Below are 16029 nucleotides of genomic sequence, written 5' to 3' on the forward strand. Positions count from 1 at the left end.
CAGCAGTTGATTTTATTAGATTTTATCTAGATGTATGACATAATCTGTTTGTTACTTTAAAGTTCTATAAAATATTGGGTTTTTCCCCCTGTATTAAGTTTATTGTCACCCTTCTGAAGTGAATTCACATAAGGGAAGGAAGGGGACTAAAAGGAGGCTACTGATGTTTGGTGCTGCTTCTAATGAACAGATTTTTCAGGAAACACATTTGTCATTTAGCTGCCCACAGCAATGACTACACATAATGCATGTATTTCATTGAAGCAGTTGAACCTTTATTACTTGGGTTGTAACCAGTTGCGTATGAAATATTCTACCTATAAACTATGGAAAATAAAATCCCCAAGATCCTGGTTTTAAAAAGAGGCTAAAAACGTATTCACAAAACTTTGAGGTCTGCCTTTATTTCTAGGCTAGTGTGGATTTTTTTGTTTTGTTTTGAAATATGTAGGAATTTTAGATCACTTTTTAGAGTTACATTAATAGAAATTCCCCTCCCCCCTTCTGAAAGAGATGGTTCATCGTGCTTGTCAGATGTTATTTCCTGAATGCACCAGCTTTGAATCATGTTTTTTTCCTTCACATTTAAATTTTAACTCCTCCCTAATCATGCCTTCCCATGCTGCTCTGTGCTGCTGATTCAAAAGTGAGTGGAGAAATGGCATTACATTAATAGGGCACCATGGGGTCCCTTACTTAAATATACTGCATTACACAAGAGTTCAAGTGGAAAGGACAGGTGAAGCTTTTGAATTTATGATAGCTCCTCAGCTCTCTTTGAAAGCCATTATTAAGCTTCAGAAAAGCAAAGAGGGAAGGAACAATCTTTCCTGAGGTGTGTGTGTGAGAGAGAAAGTAGTAGCATTAAAAGCTTTGGAGAAGTTCAAGGGCTTAACTTGCAAACAAATGACATCAGCTGGAGAGGGATGGAGAGGGATTTGGCAAACAGACTAGCTGTTCAAAGAGCCAGTCAGGTTTGGGCTACAGACTTTGGCTCTTTTAAACTTTGGTGATCCTGGCAAATGATTTCTGGACTGGGTGCTATTCTTTTTTTAAAATGCACGTGGGTGGTCATAAAGGAAGAAAATTCTTCCTGGAGTCATAATTTGGATGTTTGCGAGTTCTGTGGAAATGATTACATCAGTCACAAAAAGGGCTAGGATTGGTCTGTACAGTGTGGTTTGATTCACTGTTTAAAAGATTGTGTGCAATCCTTTGAGGGAAGTTCTGCTTCCTCCAGAAAATGGTGCACACACCACCAGGCTTGCTGACACTGAAATAGCCATTGAAATAACCTGAGTTGCTTGAGCTTGGAATTTCAGAGGGTTGGAAGAGGCAGAGAACAATCTTTCTGAACAAGAAATCTATATTTTAGAATGCCATCTTGTTCTCCTGACTGCTGCTTTGTGCATATTGGTGAGGTAAAATGCTTTCTTTTCATCTCTCCTTCCCCAAATCAGAATATGAAATTAATACAGGGTTAAATCCATATTAAATCTTAATGTGCGGTTAAATTTGTGAATGGGATACTTTTTGCAGGTTAACATTATTATTACTGATTAAAACAATATTAATCGGAAATGGGAATGACCCATTTAATGAAGATTCATAGGTTGCCAGCAGACTACAATCTCATCTTAATTATTTTTATTCTATTTTTATTCTTGTCAATTATCAGTATATTTAGTTGCAAGAAAGAATGGGATTTTGTGATACGAACATGGAAGAAGTGTAACTGGTGCGTGTAACTGTTTTAAATAATTTCAGTTCCAAATTAGACTTAATACTAATCAAGATAATTGTGTTTTAATTGATGATTTTTTATTTCATGTTTTTGAGTGTTAAAACATTCCAGGCAAAAAATCATGAAGTGGAGAATATGTGATTAAACTTGCACCCTCCCTACTTCTGCCAATTGTTTCAATCCCTCATATTATACTTAATATTCATATTAACATAGTTGTAAGAACTCATTTTTTCTGAGACTCCTAGCTTGTTGGTTTTCTAGAAAAGATGCAAAGATATATTGTATGTATGGTGTAATGTGTGTTCTTTATAGCTTTCCTTCCTATGACCCCAAAATCAGATAAATTGTTCAAATAGACTTAATCTGAACGGTGCCTAAGAGGCAGCATTTTATTGTATCATGGTGTAGAGGTTCATTATTATATCCCAAAATGTGCCCAATGTCAATTATGTACATTTTTTTTCTTATGTTTTTTGGAATACAATGCTGCTGTCAATAAAGTGTTATCATTTTTTCTATTGCAGGATATAAAAGTTTTTAGTGAAGATGGGACTTGCAAGGTAGTTGAGATTTTAGCAGATACAACAGTTCGGGATCTCTGCCAGTTGCTCGTTTACAAAAGTCATTGTGTGGATGACAACAGCTGGGCCCTAGTGGAGCATCATCCTCTCATAGGATTAGGTATGAAGGAATACAGAAAGGAAGTTATGTTAAATATCTGAATTTCCAATAATAATGAAATGGAATACTTTGTTGGGGTAATCTGTTTATTATATGAATTATTATAATTGTATTTGATTATCTGAAAAAAAATCCTACCAGTAAAAATATAATAAAAATATAAACATTTAACAAGCATTTAAGTAACTTGGGAGATGTATGCGTGTTTCATAAATAAAAAAACCTGCTACAACATAATATTGATGCATGACAGTTCTAGCAAACAAACACATTTTATGAGCACATATATGCAGTTAAATATTCGGATTTGTATGCTGCCAATCTTTTAGGTGGAAATAAGCATTGTATATCTGACTTCTTCCATGACATTAATGGGAATTTGATCACATATTGTAATATATACAATTATGCTTGATGACTTCTTTTGTGGGGGGACATATTGCAGCAGTATGGACTTATATTTCAATATATAGCAGAGTCAGATTTCCACATAAACAAATAATTAGTGGAAACAACTTGGTTGTTTGAGCATACCACATTATTAAAGTCCACTTAAGACTACTCTGACACCAGGATTGTGCTTCTTGAATATTTTTTTTATTGAAAAGTTTTACAGAACATTTTTGAATACAAAACCCCTCCCATCCCCCTCCCCTCTCCCCAAACCTCCCCAACTGTCCCCCCTCCCCGACTTCCCAGAGCTAAATACAGGGTATAAAAATACAAACAAACATAATCTAAGATATGCAAACAACAACAAAATATTAAATTCTATCGCACTTTAACTCTTAATAAAATAACTACAAGCTAGTTATACATCATATAAATCCACTACTTATTCAAATGCTAAGTGAAACTTTTTAGTCCCATATTTATTCTGGATATAATCAATCCATCTTCTCCACTCCACAATATATCTCTGTTGCGATTGGTCTTTCAAATAATATCAAAAAATATTAATTTTATCGAAGTGGAAATGATGGTAGATTTCATGTTGCATTATATGGAAATTTTGTATAAATTTGGAATCTCTGCTTTTAAGCAGCTGTTCTTGCACGTAGTAACATTAAGGTACCATGGTTACAGGAAGAAAAGAACAAGAATAATTTAAATGCCTTATAGTTGGGAAATATTTTAGATAGTGATTTATTTCTCTTTCTTTCTTTGCATTCTTTCAAATATAGCAGTGGTGAACTAGTATTATTTACTCAGCTTCTTATATTTTATTTGATAGGATTTTTAGAAAGATCCTGTAAACTGGATGTACCCTGCACCAGATCCTGATAAAATGAATATGAGGACTGATGGATTTTTCCCCTCTCATTTTTCTCAAATTAAAATTGGTTTTAAAACTCAAGGTTTCTTTTACAAGTCTTTTCCCATTCAAAATTACCAAGGCATTGTTCAAACTGAAGCTTTGGTCCTTTGCATTCAATATTTTTTTTCACATTCATCCAGTGATGCCCTAATTCAATTTCTGTGACATCACAATAGTTTCCATGGTGATTAATGGAATCAGATTCTATAGTGTGATATTTCTGAATGAAGTCTAGAAGAAGTTGTGGTGTTTGCGGCGGGTTCCCGGTATAGAAAAGAGGACAGCAGGCTTCAACTCAATCAGCTGTTTATTGCCTCACAGGAACAACAAGCAAGTGTGAACCCCCCCTTATATAGAGACTCCGGCGAGTCTCTATCCAATCCCTGTCCTAGGATTTTTCCTGCTGTTTCGGTTTCTTCCAATCCGTGTGGACCGTGTGCGCAGCTGTCAGATTCAGCTGTCAACTGTAGCCGCGTGTGGAGCTGTCATCAGAAACCGTGTGTACGGATGTCAGCTGTCAAAAGAGCTGTCACTTACTTTTCTTACATTAAACAGTGTTTAACTTACATATATTACATCCCTTCCCCCCCTGACAAATAAACAGTTAATTATTTATATGGTGTTGTGTTCAGACGTTCATTTGGCCTGACCCTTGGGTTTCAGCCAGACGTAGTCCCTTAGGTATGCCGGTGGTCTTCTTGTTCTGCTGGAGCGACGTAGGGGTTGGTCCCTAGTCCTTTCCTCAGGAAGGGGAATATTCGTTGCGGGCTCTGGGTTGTCTGGATGCCTGGAAGTAGTAGTGGGGCTTGTCAGTGTGATAGGAATTTCCTCTGGATCTGGGGGGTTCCTGTTCCCCTCGTGTTGGGGCAATTCCACTGGGTTAGGGGTAACGTGAACAGGTTCCCTTGTGTTCCCTTGTGGGGGTGTCTCTAGACCTGAGGAGTGGTTGCTCAGTCCTCTCTTCCTTAGCTGGTCAAGGTGACATCTGCCGGCCCCCTTCCCCCTCAACCAGATATGAAACTGGCCCTGTACGAAGAATAATGGCCCTGGGCAGCCATTTGTCTCCCAGTCCGAAATTCCTGGCCCAAACAAGTTCCCCAGAGTTAAATTGATGTGGTGGGACTGGTAGTTCAGGTTCAGTAGTTACCCTGTCCGGGTGCAGTCTGTCCAGTCTGGTGGTTAGGCGACGGCCCCAACATAATTCCGCAGGGCTTTTGCCAGCAGCTGTGCAGGGGGTTGAGTGTTGTGCTAGCAGGAACTGTGCCAGCCGCTGGTGCCAGTTGCCGGAGATGATACGGTGCAATGAGTCTTTGGTAGCTCTCACCATAACTTCTGCCAGGCCATTGGTGGAAGGCCGGAAGGGAGCCAAGGTGACATGTTTAATTAAGTTGGCCTTGATGAAAATCTGGAAATCAGCAGAAGTGAATTGCGGTCCATTGTCAGACATGATAATATCTGGGAGACCATGTGTGGTGAAGAGCCCCCTCAGCACTTGTACAGTGCTGGCTTTGGTCAGACTTCTAACTGGCATGACGTCTAGCCACCTGGAATAGCTGTCCACTACAATAAGGAACAGCTGCCCTTGGAAGTATCCGGCAAAATCTATATGTACCCTTGACCAGGGTCTGTGCGTAGGCTCCCACTTGTGTAGTGGTGCATGAGGGGGTCCTGGTCTGGACTGCTGACATGGGTAGCATCCAGCTATGTGCTTTTCTATGTCTTTGTCTATGCCTGGCCACCACAGATAGCTTCTAGCTATAGCTTTCAGTTTTACTATGCCAGGATGACCCTCATGCAGTGTTAGGAGGGTCTTGGTCCTGTGTTTTTTGGGGATTACCACCCTGCTCCCCCATAACACACATCCCTGGTGTGTTGATAATTCATTTTTTCTATTGTAATAGGCCTGGAACTCCGCCCCCGGGCAATGGTCCTGCCATCCCGAGGTTACCCATGCTAGTACCCTACTCAGAAGTTTGTCTGAGGCTGTAGCTGAGGCTATGTCCTTAACCTGCAGAGGGTAATCAGGAAGTTCATTGATGGCCAGGATTTGTCCCCCTGGTGCAGGGTCTGGCTCAAAATCTGTAACGGGGAACCTGCTTAGTCCGTCAGCGTGACACATTTCCCTACCAGGTTTGTGGAGTAATTTAAAGGTATAAGCTGACAGAAATGTGGACCAACGCAGGACTCTTGGGGACAGAATTTGGGGGGTTTGTTAACTGTGAAGAGTCCTAATAAGGGTTTGTGGTCAGTGAAGATCGTAAATTCCTGACCGTACAAATAATTGTGAAATTTTTTAACCCCAGCGACAATGGCCAATGCCTCTTTATTGATCTGGGCGTAATTTCTTTCAGCTTTTGTTAAAGTTCTGGAATAGAATGCTATTGGTTTCTGGGCCCCTCCCTCCTCCAAATGGCTAAGTACGGTGCCAACCCCATACAGAGAGGCATTGCAAGCTATGCAGATGGGTTTGTGCTCATTATAATGGGTTATAGTCAAATTATTGGACAATAACTCCTTCAGTTCCTTGAAGCATGCTTCATGGATGGAGGTCCATTCCCATGGGGTGTTTTTATCTAGAAGCCTGTGTAAAGGCTCTGCCTTAGGTGCTTTGTGAGGGAGGAATGTATGATAGAAGTTTAAGAGCCCCAAAAAGTCTTGCAGCTCTGCTTTGTTTTTTGGTGCCGGTGCTTTTTTAATTGCCCTAACCTTGGATTCTGTGGGGTGAATTCCCTGAGCATCTATTCTGAATCCCAGAAATTCTGTGGATTGTACTCCAATGGAACATTTTTCTTTTTTCAATTTTAACCCTGCGGCTTGAAATTTGCTTAGTACTGTTTCTAATCTCTCTGCTAGTTCTACTTCATTTTCCCCAGCTATCAGGATGTTGTCGAAATATGGACACACCCCTGGGATGGCTTTCAAGGTTCGCTCCATGATTTCTTGGGAAATCCCTGGTGCGGCTGAAATGCCAAACTGGAGTCTGTGAACTTTGAAAGCCCTGCGGTGTGTAACTATTGTCTGCACATCTGCGGTCTCCCTGGTGACAGGGAGCTGCAAGTAAGCATGCGCGAGATCCAGTTTACAGAAGATGGCGCTGGACTGAATAGCCGAGAGAACATGCTTCACAGGGTAAGCATGGGGGTTCAGGGCCCGGTTGAGGGTGGCTTTATAGTCTGCACAAATATGCACCTCCCCGTTAGGTTTTAGGGGGGTGACTATTGGGGTCTCCCAGGTTCCTCCCTCCACGGGTTCAAGCACCCCTAGTTTAATCAGGCGTTCCAGTTTGTCCTCGATTGTTTTCGTGAGGGCGAATGGAACCCTTCGAGCCTTAATTCTGACTGGAAGGACTTCAGGTTTGAGTTTTAGGGATATTGGGGGCCCTGTGTATTTCCCCAGGGAGCCATTGAATACATCTGCAAACTGTTTGCAGACGGATTCGAGGCTTTTGGTCTGGGTGTAGTAGACTCCTCCTCCCCAAATTCCCAGAGCCTGGAACCAGTTAAGTCCGATCAGGCTAGCCCCCTTTCCCTGGGTTACAAGGACTTCAAGGGGTCCCTGGAATTTTTTATTTTGTACGTGTAGCGTGGCAATGCCCTTAATTCTAATTGGGGCTTGTTGAAAATCTGCCAGTTTCATAGAGGTAGGTTTAAGTGAAATCCTCCTTTTGCTGAGGCCGCAAATATTTTTAAAAGTATCCATTGAAATTATTGAGACGGAGGACCCAGAGTCCACCTCCATTTCATAAGGAATTCCTTGTAATTGGACCCTGATTCTAATCTTGGGCCTCAGTAGTTGGTGGACATTTAAGCGGCTGTCAGGTTTACCAAGCCAATTTGTAGTTTGTACTAAGGGCTTTGGGGGCTCTGTGTCTGGGGGAAAGGGTTTGGTCATACCTGGCAGGGAGGAATCCAGGTCATTAACGTTTCCGCGGTTCTTGCTGTGGCAGACGGTATGGATGTGGCTGGTCTTTCCACATTCATGGCATCTGGCATTCCTGAATTTACAGGATGCCCGAGGGTGAGGTGCTCTGCAGCTTGCACATCTTTGTCCACAGTTTGTTGTGTGGGGAGTGTGCGGTTTGTTAGGGCCTCGTCTGTCATTCCGTTGTGTCTGAGACTTCGTATATTGCTGTTGAAGTGCATTGATTTCGTTGTCGGGCCCTGTGATTTCCTCCTCGCTGTTGGCTTGAAGGCATTGATGGACCGACCCGTTGGCCCCGTTGGTGGGGAAGTCTTGATGTTCATTGCGTATGGCTTCATAAGCCCGGATTTCGCTCACTACCTCAGTGAGGCTCATGGTCTTGGCGACTATTTTCCTCTGGAGCCGCTTGTCCAAGAGTCCGAGGACAATCTGGTCCCGGATCCTATCTTCTAGGTCCAGAAAATGGCACCAGTGTGCGGCGTGTCGAACGGCCATGATGAAGTCGGTTGCCGCTTCGTCGGACCTCTGGGTTTGCTGGGCGAATTGGAGCCACCAGTAGAGCTCCAATTGGGCAGGTATGAAATGCTTGTTTAGCATATCCGTCAGCTCTGCGTATGGAATGGCACTAACTGGGTCCAGATTGCAGAGGCCAGCCGCAACATCGTATACAGCTGTGCCACTGAGGCAAAGTAGAGCCGCAGCTTTCATGCGGTCTTCAGTTATTCTGTTGAACAAGAGGTAGCCTTCGACTTGACCCAGGTGCGACTCCCATCGCTCTGGGTATTTGAGGTCGAACTCCTTGATTTGTCCAACCGCTGCCATGCTGTCTCAGTAATTACTGCTTCACGGTTATTACGGGAATTAGTTTCCCCCAGTGACTTTGCTCAGTGACTAGTCAGCTTGTGACTTCGTTCTTATTTTCCGTGAAGCAGTACCACCTTCATCGCCAGTTGTGTTTGCGGCGGGTTCCCAGTATAGAAAAGAGGACAGCAGGCTTCAACTCAATCAGCTGTTTATTGCCTCACAGGAACAACAAGCAAGTGTGAACCCCCCTTATATAGAGACGCCGGCGAGTCTCTATCCAATCCCCATCCTAGGATTTTTCCCGCCGTTTCGGTTTCCTCCAATCCGTGCGGACAACGTGCACAGCTGTCAGATTCAGCTGTCAACTGTAGCCGCTTGTGGAGCTGTCATCAGAAACCACGTGTACGGCTGTCAGCTGTCAAAAGAGCTGTCACGTTTCTTACATTAAACAGTGTTTAACTTACATATATTACAGAAGTTGATTAGGAAATCAAAAGCTTTTGTTTATTCAACAATAACTTTGTATTTAACAATGATTAATATTTCAGTCACTGTTAACTACATCCTCAATTCTCTGATCATAGCAAAGCTTTACAAATTCTAATTTATAAAATATGTGCAATTTATAGACTAAGAAGTTGTTTGAAAATGAAATATTACCTGATATATACTCTGCAGTTGAGTAATTCTAGGTTGTCTATACTTGCCTGTAGTTTTTTTTTTTTTTTTGTAGCTTGGAGGATGTTACGTTAGGAGAGTTCAGTTCCATTTTCTATTTAATAATAATTTGGCATGCTACTCAAACTGAATTATCATGGATTATTGAGTCAGGCTTCATAATCTATGGTTTGAAGTTGGATGCTTCAATAAACCATACTTAAACTCACTCTTGGTTTTTCAAAATTTGGGCATGCTACTAATTTGCAGTTAGCTAAACAATCTTTGTGAAAGCTTCTGGTCTATTGCTTTGGTCTCACTATAAGAAGAAAGTAAAAGTCAACTTGACAGCATGATTGTAATACCAAACATTAATTTAGTACTGTATATGTTAACATCCAAGCTGTTGTTTTGAGTTGCCCTAAGACCATTTTGATAAGACTTGCATACATTTAATAATTTAACATGTTCAAAGCACTTAATGTAAAATATTTATCTGGGAAAATCCTATTCCTATAATATAACCAAATATTACTATGTTTTTGTTACAGATGGGAAGTCTAAGGCTAAAATACTATGACTTGCTTGGGTCCATTTAATGAGTTCACTAGAGTCAAATTTTGAACAGGGCATTTCTTTAATTGCTATTCTGCATTACCTGTCATTCCTTTAAAAAGATATATAATCTTTGTCCCAGTGTAAAGGAATGAAACTCAAACTGTTCTTATTCTGGCAAAAGAATCCAACAGTTAAATTCCAGAGATCCCCAGGCAGCATAGCTATTGCTGTAAATTCTGGCAAACTTTAATCAATTTGGTTGGTGGATGCATTCATTTCCCTAAGAGAAGCTGCATGACGTATTAACTTTCTTTTGCCTTCCACCACAACTAGTTTGTTTTCTTTTGTAGATCCCACTTTTCCACCCTGAGTTGTCTTCAACTTCATATCACTGTAAATCTCACATTAGTTTTATTCAGCCTCTGAGAAGGAATGGGTTTAAAAGTAATTTCCAACATAAAGATACAAAAAATATTGCTCTCCTTTGAGTACTAACCTCACATATCTTTCATAATATTGCTGGAACTCTTCCATATGATCTAAAGCAGGGGTCTTCAAACTTGGCCCTTTTATGATTTGTGGACTTCAACTCCCAGAGGTCCTCAGCCAGCATGCCTGCCTGAGGAATTCTGGGAGTTGAAGTCCACAAGTCATAAAAGGGCCAAGTTTGAAGACCCCTGATCTAAAGTATTTTGTCCAATTCTGATTGATGCAGTTAAAAAAAGTCCTTGTTGAACAACCACTTGTTGAGCAGCTGTTCAAAGTTACAGTGATGCTGAATGATGGGCAACTAATGACCATTCCTTATAATTGTAGTTGTTGAATCTTCTCTGCAGTGGCATGACTGCAGTTTGGGAATTTGGAAACCTGTTTTTAATTACAACATTCACAGAGTCCCACTATCATTGATTGTCATTTACAACCTTTACTGCCAACTTCTGAAAATCAAAGTCAGTGGGAAAGCTGGCAGGTTACAAATGGTGATCACATAACCATAGGATGTTGAGAGTGTGTAGGATTCACCCAACATGGCCACCGTAAGTTAGTGTGTGATATTGTATTTTATGTTTTCCATCATGCCATCCCCCGCCGCTGGGCGGCGGAGCCGACCAGGTGGTTCCGCCCTAGGCGCCTAATGGACCCAGATCGGTTCCAGAGGGCGCTTGGGCCTATACCTATCACCCTTACCCACAGCCCAGTCGATGCCCTGGTGGAGGCCTGGGAAACGGCAGCCACCAGGGCACTCGACTGCGTTGTACCCATGCGACCTCTGACCCGACGCAGATCCCGTTGGGCCCCATGGTTCTCTGTGGAGCTCCGGGAGATGAAGCGGCGGAGACGAGGTCTAGAGAGCGGTTGGAGATCCAGCCGATCCGAATCCGACCGATTGCAGTTAAGAACCTTTATAAGGTCTTATCTTGCGGCGATAAGGACGGCGAAGTCTAACTACTTTGCCGCCCTTGTCGCGTCCGCAGATAATCGCCCGGCCGCCCTGTTTAGGGTGACTCGCTCCCTCCTTAATCAGGAGGTGAGAGAGGATCCCTTGCAGGGACGAGCCGAGGAGTTTAGTCATCATCTGGCGGACAAAATCGCTCGGATCCGGACCGGCTTGGACTCTGACTGGGCAGAGTCTAATGTGGAGGAATCAGGCGGTCTTGAGCACGTTATCTGGAATGAGTTCGACCCTGTTTCCCCTGATGATGTGGACAGGATCATGGGGAGACTGAGCACCACCACCTGTTTGTTGGATCCGTGCCCCTCCTGGCTAGCTTATGCGGCTCGGGAAGGAACACGAGGCTGGTTCCATGCAGTAATAACTGCTTCCTTGAAGGAGGGTGTCTTTCCTGCCGCCTTGAAGGAGGCGGTGGTGAGACCCCTTCTCAAGAAGCCTGCTTTGGACCCGGCTGTTTTAAACAACTACCGTCCAGTCTCCAACCTTCGCTTTCTGGCGAAGGTTGTTGAGAGTGTGGTGGCGCATCAGCTCCCTCTGTTCCTGGAGGAAACTGATTATCTGGACCCGTACCAATCGGGCTTCAGGCCCGGACACAGCACGGAGACGGCATTGGTCGCGCTGGTGAATGATCTCTGGAGGGCTAGGGACAGGGGTTGCTCCTCTGTCCTGGTCCTATTAGATCTCTCAGCGGCGTTCAATACCATCGACCATGGTATCTTACTGCGGCGTCTCAGGGGGCTGGGAGTGGGAGGCACCGTTTTACGGTGGTTCTCCTCCTACCTCCAGGGCCGCTCGCAGTCGGTGTTGACAGGAGGGCAGAGATCCGCCCCGAGGTCTCTCATTTGTGGACTCCCTCAGGGGTCGGTTCTCTCGCCTCTCCTGTTCAACATCTATATGAAGCCGCTGGGCGAGATCATTCGTGGTTTTGGGGTGGGGTATCATCAGTACGCTGATGATACCCAACTTTTTCTTTCCACCCCGAACCAACCCAGTGATGCCCTCTCCGTGATGTCCCGGTGCCTGGAGGCGGTTCAGGTCTGGATGGGGAGAAACAGGCTTCGTCTCAATCCCGCCAAGACTGAGTGGCTGTACATATCGGCATCTCGGGTTAACCAAGTTATTCCATCCTTAATGATGGTGGGTGAGGTGTTACCCCCCGTCGATAGGGCTCGCAACTTGGGCGTCCTCCTGGATTCACGGCTCAATTTCGAAGACCATATAGGAGCCGTGACCAGGGGGGCTTTTGCCCAGGTTCGCCTGGTGCGCCAGTTGCGTCCCTATCTGGACCGAGACGCCCTACGCACAGTTACTCATGCGCTTGTGACCTCCCGTTTGGACTACTGTAACGCTCTCTACATGGGGCTGCCCTTGAAGACCACTCGGAGGCTTCAACTGGTGCAGAATGCGGCCGCGCGAGTTGTAATGGGGGTTTCCCGATACTCCCATGTAACACCTCTACTCCGTGAGCTGCATTGGCTTCCGGTTGCCCTCCAGGTGAAATTCAAGGTGCTGGTTATCACCTATAAAGCCCTACATGGCCTGGGTCCGGGATATCTGAGGGAACACCTGCTGTCGGCATCAAATGCCCTTCGCCCAGTGCGCTCCCACAGGGAGGGTCTGCTCAGGGTCCCGCCGGTAAGAGACTGCCGGCGGGTGACACCCAGGGATAGGGCCTTCTCGGTGGGAGCGCCTGCCCTCTGGAACCAGCTGCCGGTGGAGCTGAGAACTGCCCCCGACCTTCGATCATTCCGCCGGGGCCTGAAGACCTGGCTCTTCGAGCTCTCGGGCCCAGACTGAGGAGGAATTTTTAATTTGGGGTTCTTTTTAACTGACTACAGGGTTAATTTAATATTTTTTAATTTGGTTCTTAATTTTTGTATTTTGGATTTTTAATTCCCTGTAAACCGCCCTGAGTCCTCAGGGAATAGGGCGGTATATAAATATAACTAAATAAATAAAATAAAATAAATAAATATGACCATGCCACTTAGCAATAGAGTTGCTGTTCCCAGTTATCATCATTAAGTGAGAACTACCTTAAGACCCAAAAACTTTATTTTTAAAAAAACATTGCAATGTTTTTTTTGTTTTGGTCTTTAGAGACAAGTGGATTAACATAAGTTATATAGGGGTTTTGAGTCTACTTTTTGGATATTTTTTTAAAATGTGTAAGCCACAGTCACGTAATTGTAATATCCAATATTCTCTGCCAATTTTGAACATAGAACTTGGAATAATAGAGTTGGAAGAGACCTTGGAAATCTTCTAGTCCAATTCACTTCTCAAGCATGAGACCATATACTATTTCAGACAAATGGTTGTCTAATCTCTTTATGAAAGCCTCCAGTGATGGAGCACCCACAGCTTCTGAAGGCAGTCTATTCCATTGTTAATTGCTTGGAATGTACATAGCTGGTGCCAGAGATACATTAAGTGGTGTAAGATACAGAGTTGGTGTATCTTCTGCTATCTGCTGTAGAAACCAGTTGTATTACCAGCATCCAAGTGTCAGTCTGTGTCAAACAGACATTGCTTAAGTATTACTCTGTTTGTTTATAGTCCAAAAACATTTGGTGGGTGGAAATCCTAGTGAGAGGGCTTGTTGCAAAGTGCTTGTTTGCATCCACTTTGAAATCTCTCTTCTATCATCAGTGGAGCTAAACTTATAGGGAAGTTACAGCTTCAACTAGTAGTGCAACAGAGCTTGCCATATTCTAGTGTCTACTCTCATATTTGCAACTACCATGGATACTGAAGCATTAGAAACACAATCCTAGATTGATACTTGTGATGACATTTTGAAGTAACTCTTTAAATATTTTTTATTTTTATTTATTCTTGTTTCTAAGTATTGCTGTTCTAAAGGATATGTCCATGGAATGAACAAAGAGGAAATACTTTAATTTATGAGTATACTGAAACATGATTACTCAGGAAGAATTGGTTCAAAGGGGAAGGAAGGAAGAGAAGGGAAAAAGCAAGGATCTTGGCTTGACTGAAGGAGAGAGGGGGAGGGAAGGGCAAGTCTGGCATACATGACCCTTGTCTCACTCAGTATTTCCCAACCAGATACATCTAACTATGCCTCCACTCTTTTTCTTATTGGGAATTGGTTGTGGGAAAAGGATATAAAATAAATTATTATTTTTATAATATTATTAACAAAAAACATACCAATTTTGGTATAATGGAGAAAAAAACCCTATCCATCCACATTCAGAAGATATGGTGATTTCTGTTAGTGGCAACTATTTGAACAAATATGGTATGTGTTTATTGTAAACTTTTTGACATGACTCTGTTTCTTAACCTACTTGCATTTAGTTGTTTGTTTTTCTATACATGTTGCCTAGAGATACCTATTATGCCTAAAGCATAATATTAGTTTGAATAAATGAAGGAATGTTAAATAGGATTCATTAAACCTCAGTTTTAGCTTTGTAGTTACCACTATTCCTCAGAGATCTCAAAATTGCTTGATAATTATATGCTGCTTGATTATTATATATATCTCACTGAGAGTAATTGTCCATACCCAGCCAACAATTTCTGTTGCTAAGTGATATGTTTGTTAAGTGAATTTTGTCCATTTCTTGCAGCAGTTGTTAAGTTAGTAACACAGTGGTAAAGTTAATCTGGCTTCCCCATTGATTTTGCTTGTCGGAAGGTTGCAAAAGGTGATCATGTGACCCCAGGACACTGCAACCATCATAAATATGAGCAGGATGCCAAGCATCCAAATTTTGATCATGTGACCATGGGATGGTTGTGTGAAAAATGGTCACTTTTTTGACTGCTATTGTAATTTTGAATGGTCACTAAATAAATGCTTGTAAGTTGAAGACTACCTGTCAATGCTGCAAACGTTGACATGTTTTTGCACTTACAATGTAAGAGACAGCCTGTTACTTTAATTGCTTCCTTTGGGGGGGAGGACATCTACCCGGATGTTGTGAGAAGATTGGAAAAGCCCACATACCAAATGGGAAGTGAAACCTCATATGTGAAACTAATTGGATAATGTGATTTATGACATGTAGATAAGGGCGGGGATTGTGTGTGTGTTATGATGGGTTTTGGGGTAGGCGATTTCAGATTCTGGCATCCCTCCATGAGTGCCAATCTTCTAGTGCTGAAAATGTTACCTAGTCAGTTGGTAAAACATTTGCAAGAAAACAACCAAGCTTGGAAAGCTCCAAGGCCTCTATAGTTCAACCCTGAGCTACATATATCCTTTGCTATTAGGAATTCCTTTGAAGCTTAAAAATCACTTAATGAGGGATTTTTAAGTACCAAAATAGTTAGTATTTATATTTATATCATAGACATATAAGCTTTGGAATATAAAACCAGTTTGGTGCAGTATTAAGATACCAGGCTGGAAACTAGGAGACTATGATTTCTCGTCCCAATTTAGGCAAGAAGCCAATTAGGTTATCTTGGGCCAGTCATGTTTTCTGAGCACTATGAAAAAGGCAATGGCAAGCCATTTTTGAAGTCTTTTAAAAAAAACTGCAGGGACTAGTCTAGGCAGTAATCGGGAATCAAATCTGACATGAATAATACAAACACACAAATTTGGAATATGTTCTATGAGTGTTTTATCATATGAGTGAAGCTGATGGCGATGGCAGCAGCACTCCATCAAAGCAGATAAAAACAGCAGTACACTATAGGAGAAAGAGGTGGAGAAGGAATAGAATTAATGTTCAAGCAAAGTTAAGTAAAATTAAATCGGCTTCTTCAGCTTCCTCACCAGGATTCCTAGATTTCCCACCAGAGTTGAGTAATGAGACACTGGGTGCAGCCGGAATCTATTAAAGCTCTTGAAGCATCTTCCGGTTCCTGTTTTCCAGCGAGCAGTCTGAAGATTCGGAATGCCGAACCCTT

At 42.5% G+C, this 16029-nt stretch overlaps 1 protein-coding gene across 4 annotated transcripts in view; it reads left to right on the forward strand.

Moving 5' to 3' along the window:
* GRB10 (growth factor receptor bound protein 10) overlaps window positions 1-16029 on the forward strand; it is a 285454-nt gene that overhangs the window by 208643 nt on the left and 60782 nt on the right. For all 4 annotated transcript variants that reach the window (XM_081345558.1, XM_081345556.1, XM_081345559.1 and 1 more), the window contains one exon: window positions 2272-2428. In XM_081345558.1, the coding sequence (XP_081201684.1) occupies window positions 2272-2428 (157 nt within the window). The remainder of the gene's footprint in view (window positions 1-2271; window positions 2429-16029) is intronic.

Source organism: Vipera berus, assembly GCF_964194415.1.
Source record: "Vipera berus genome assembly, chromosome: Z".
In the NCBI taxonomy this organism is placed as follows: Eukaryota; Metazoa; Chordata; class Lepidosauria; order Squamata; family Viperidae; genus Vipera; species Vipera berus.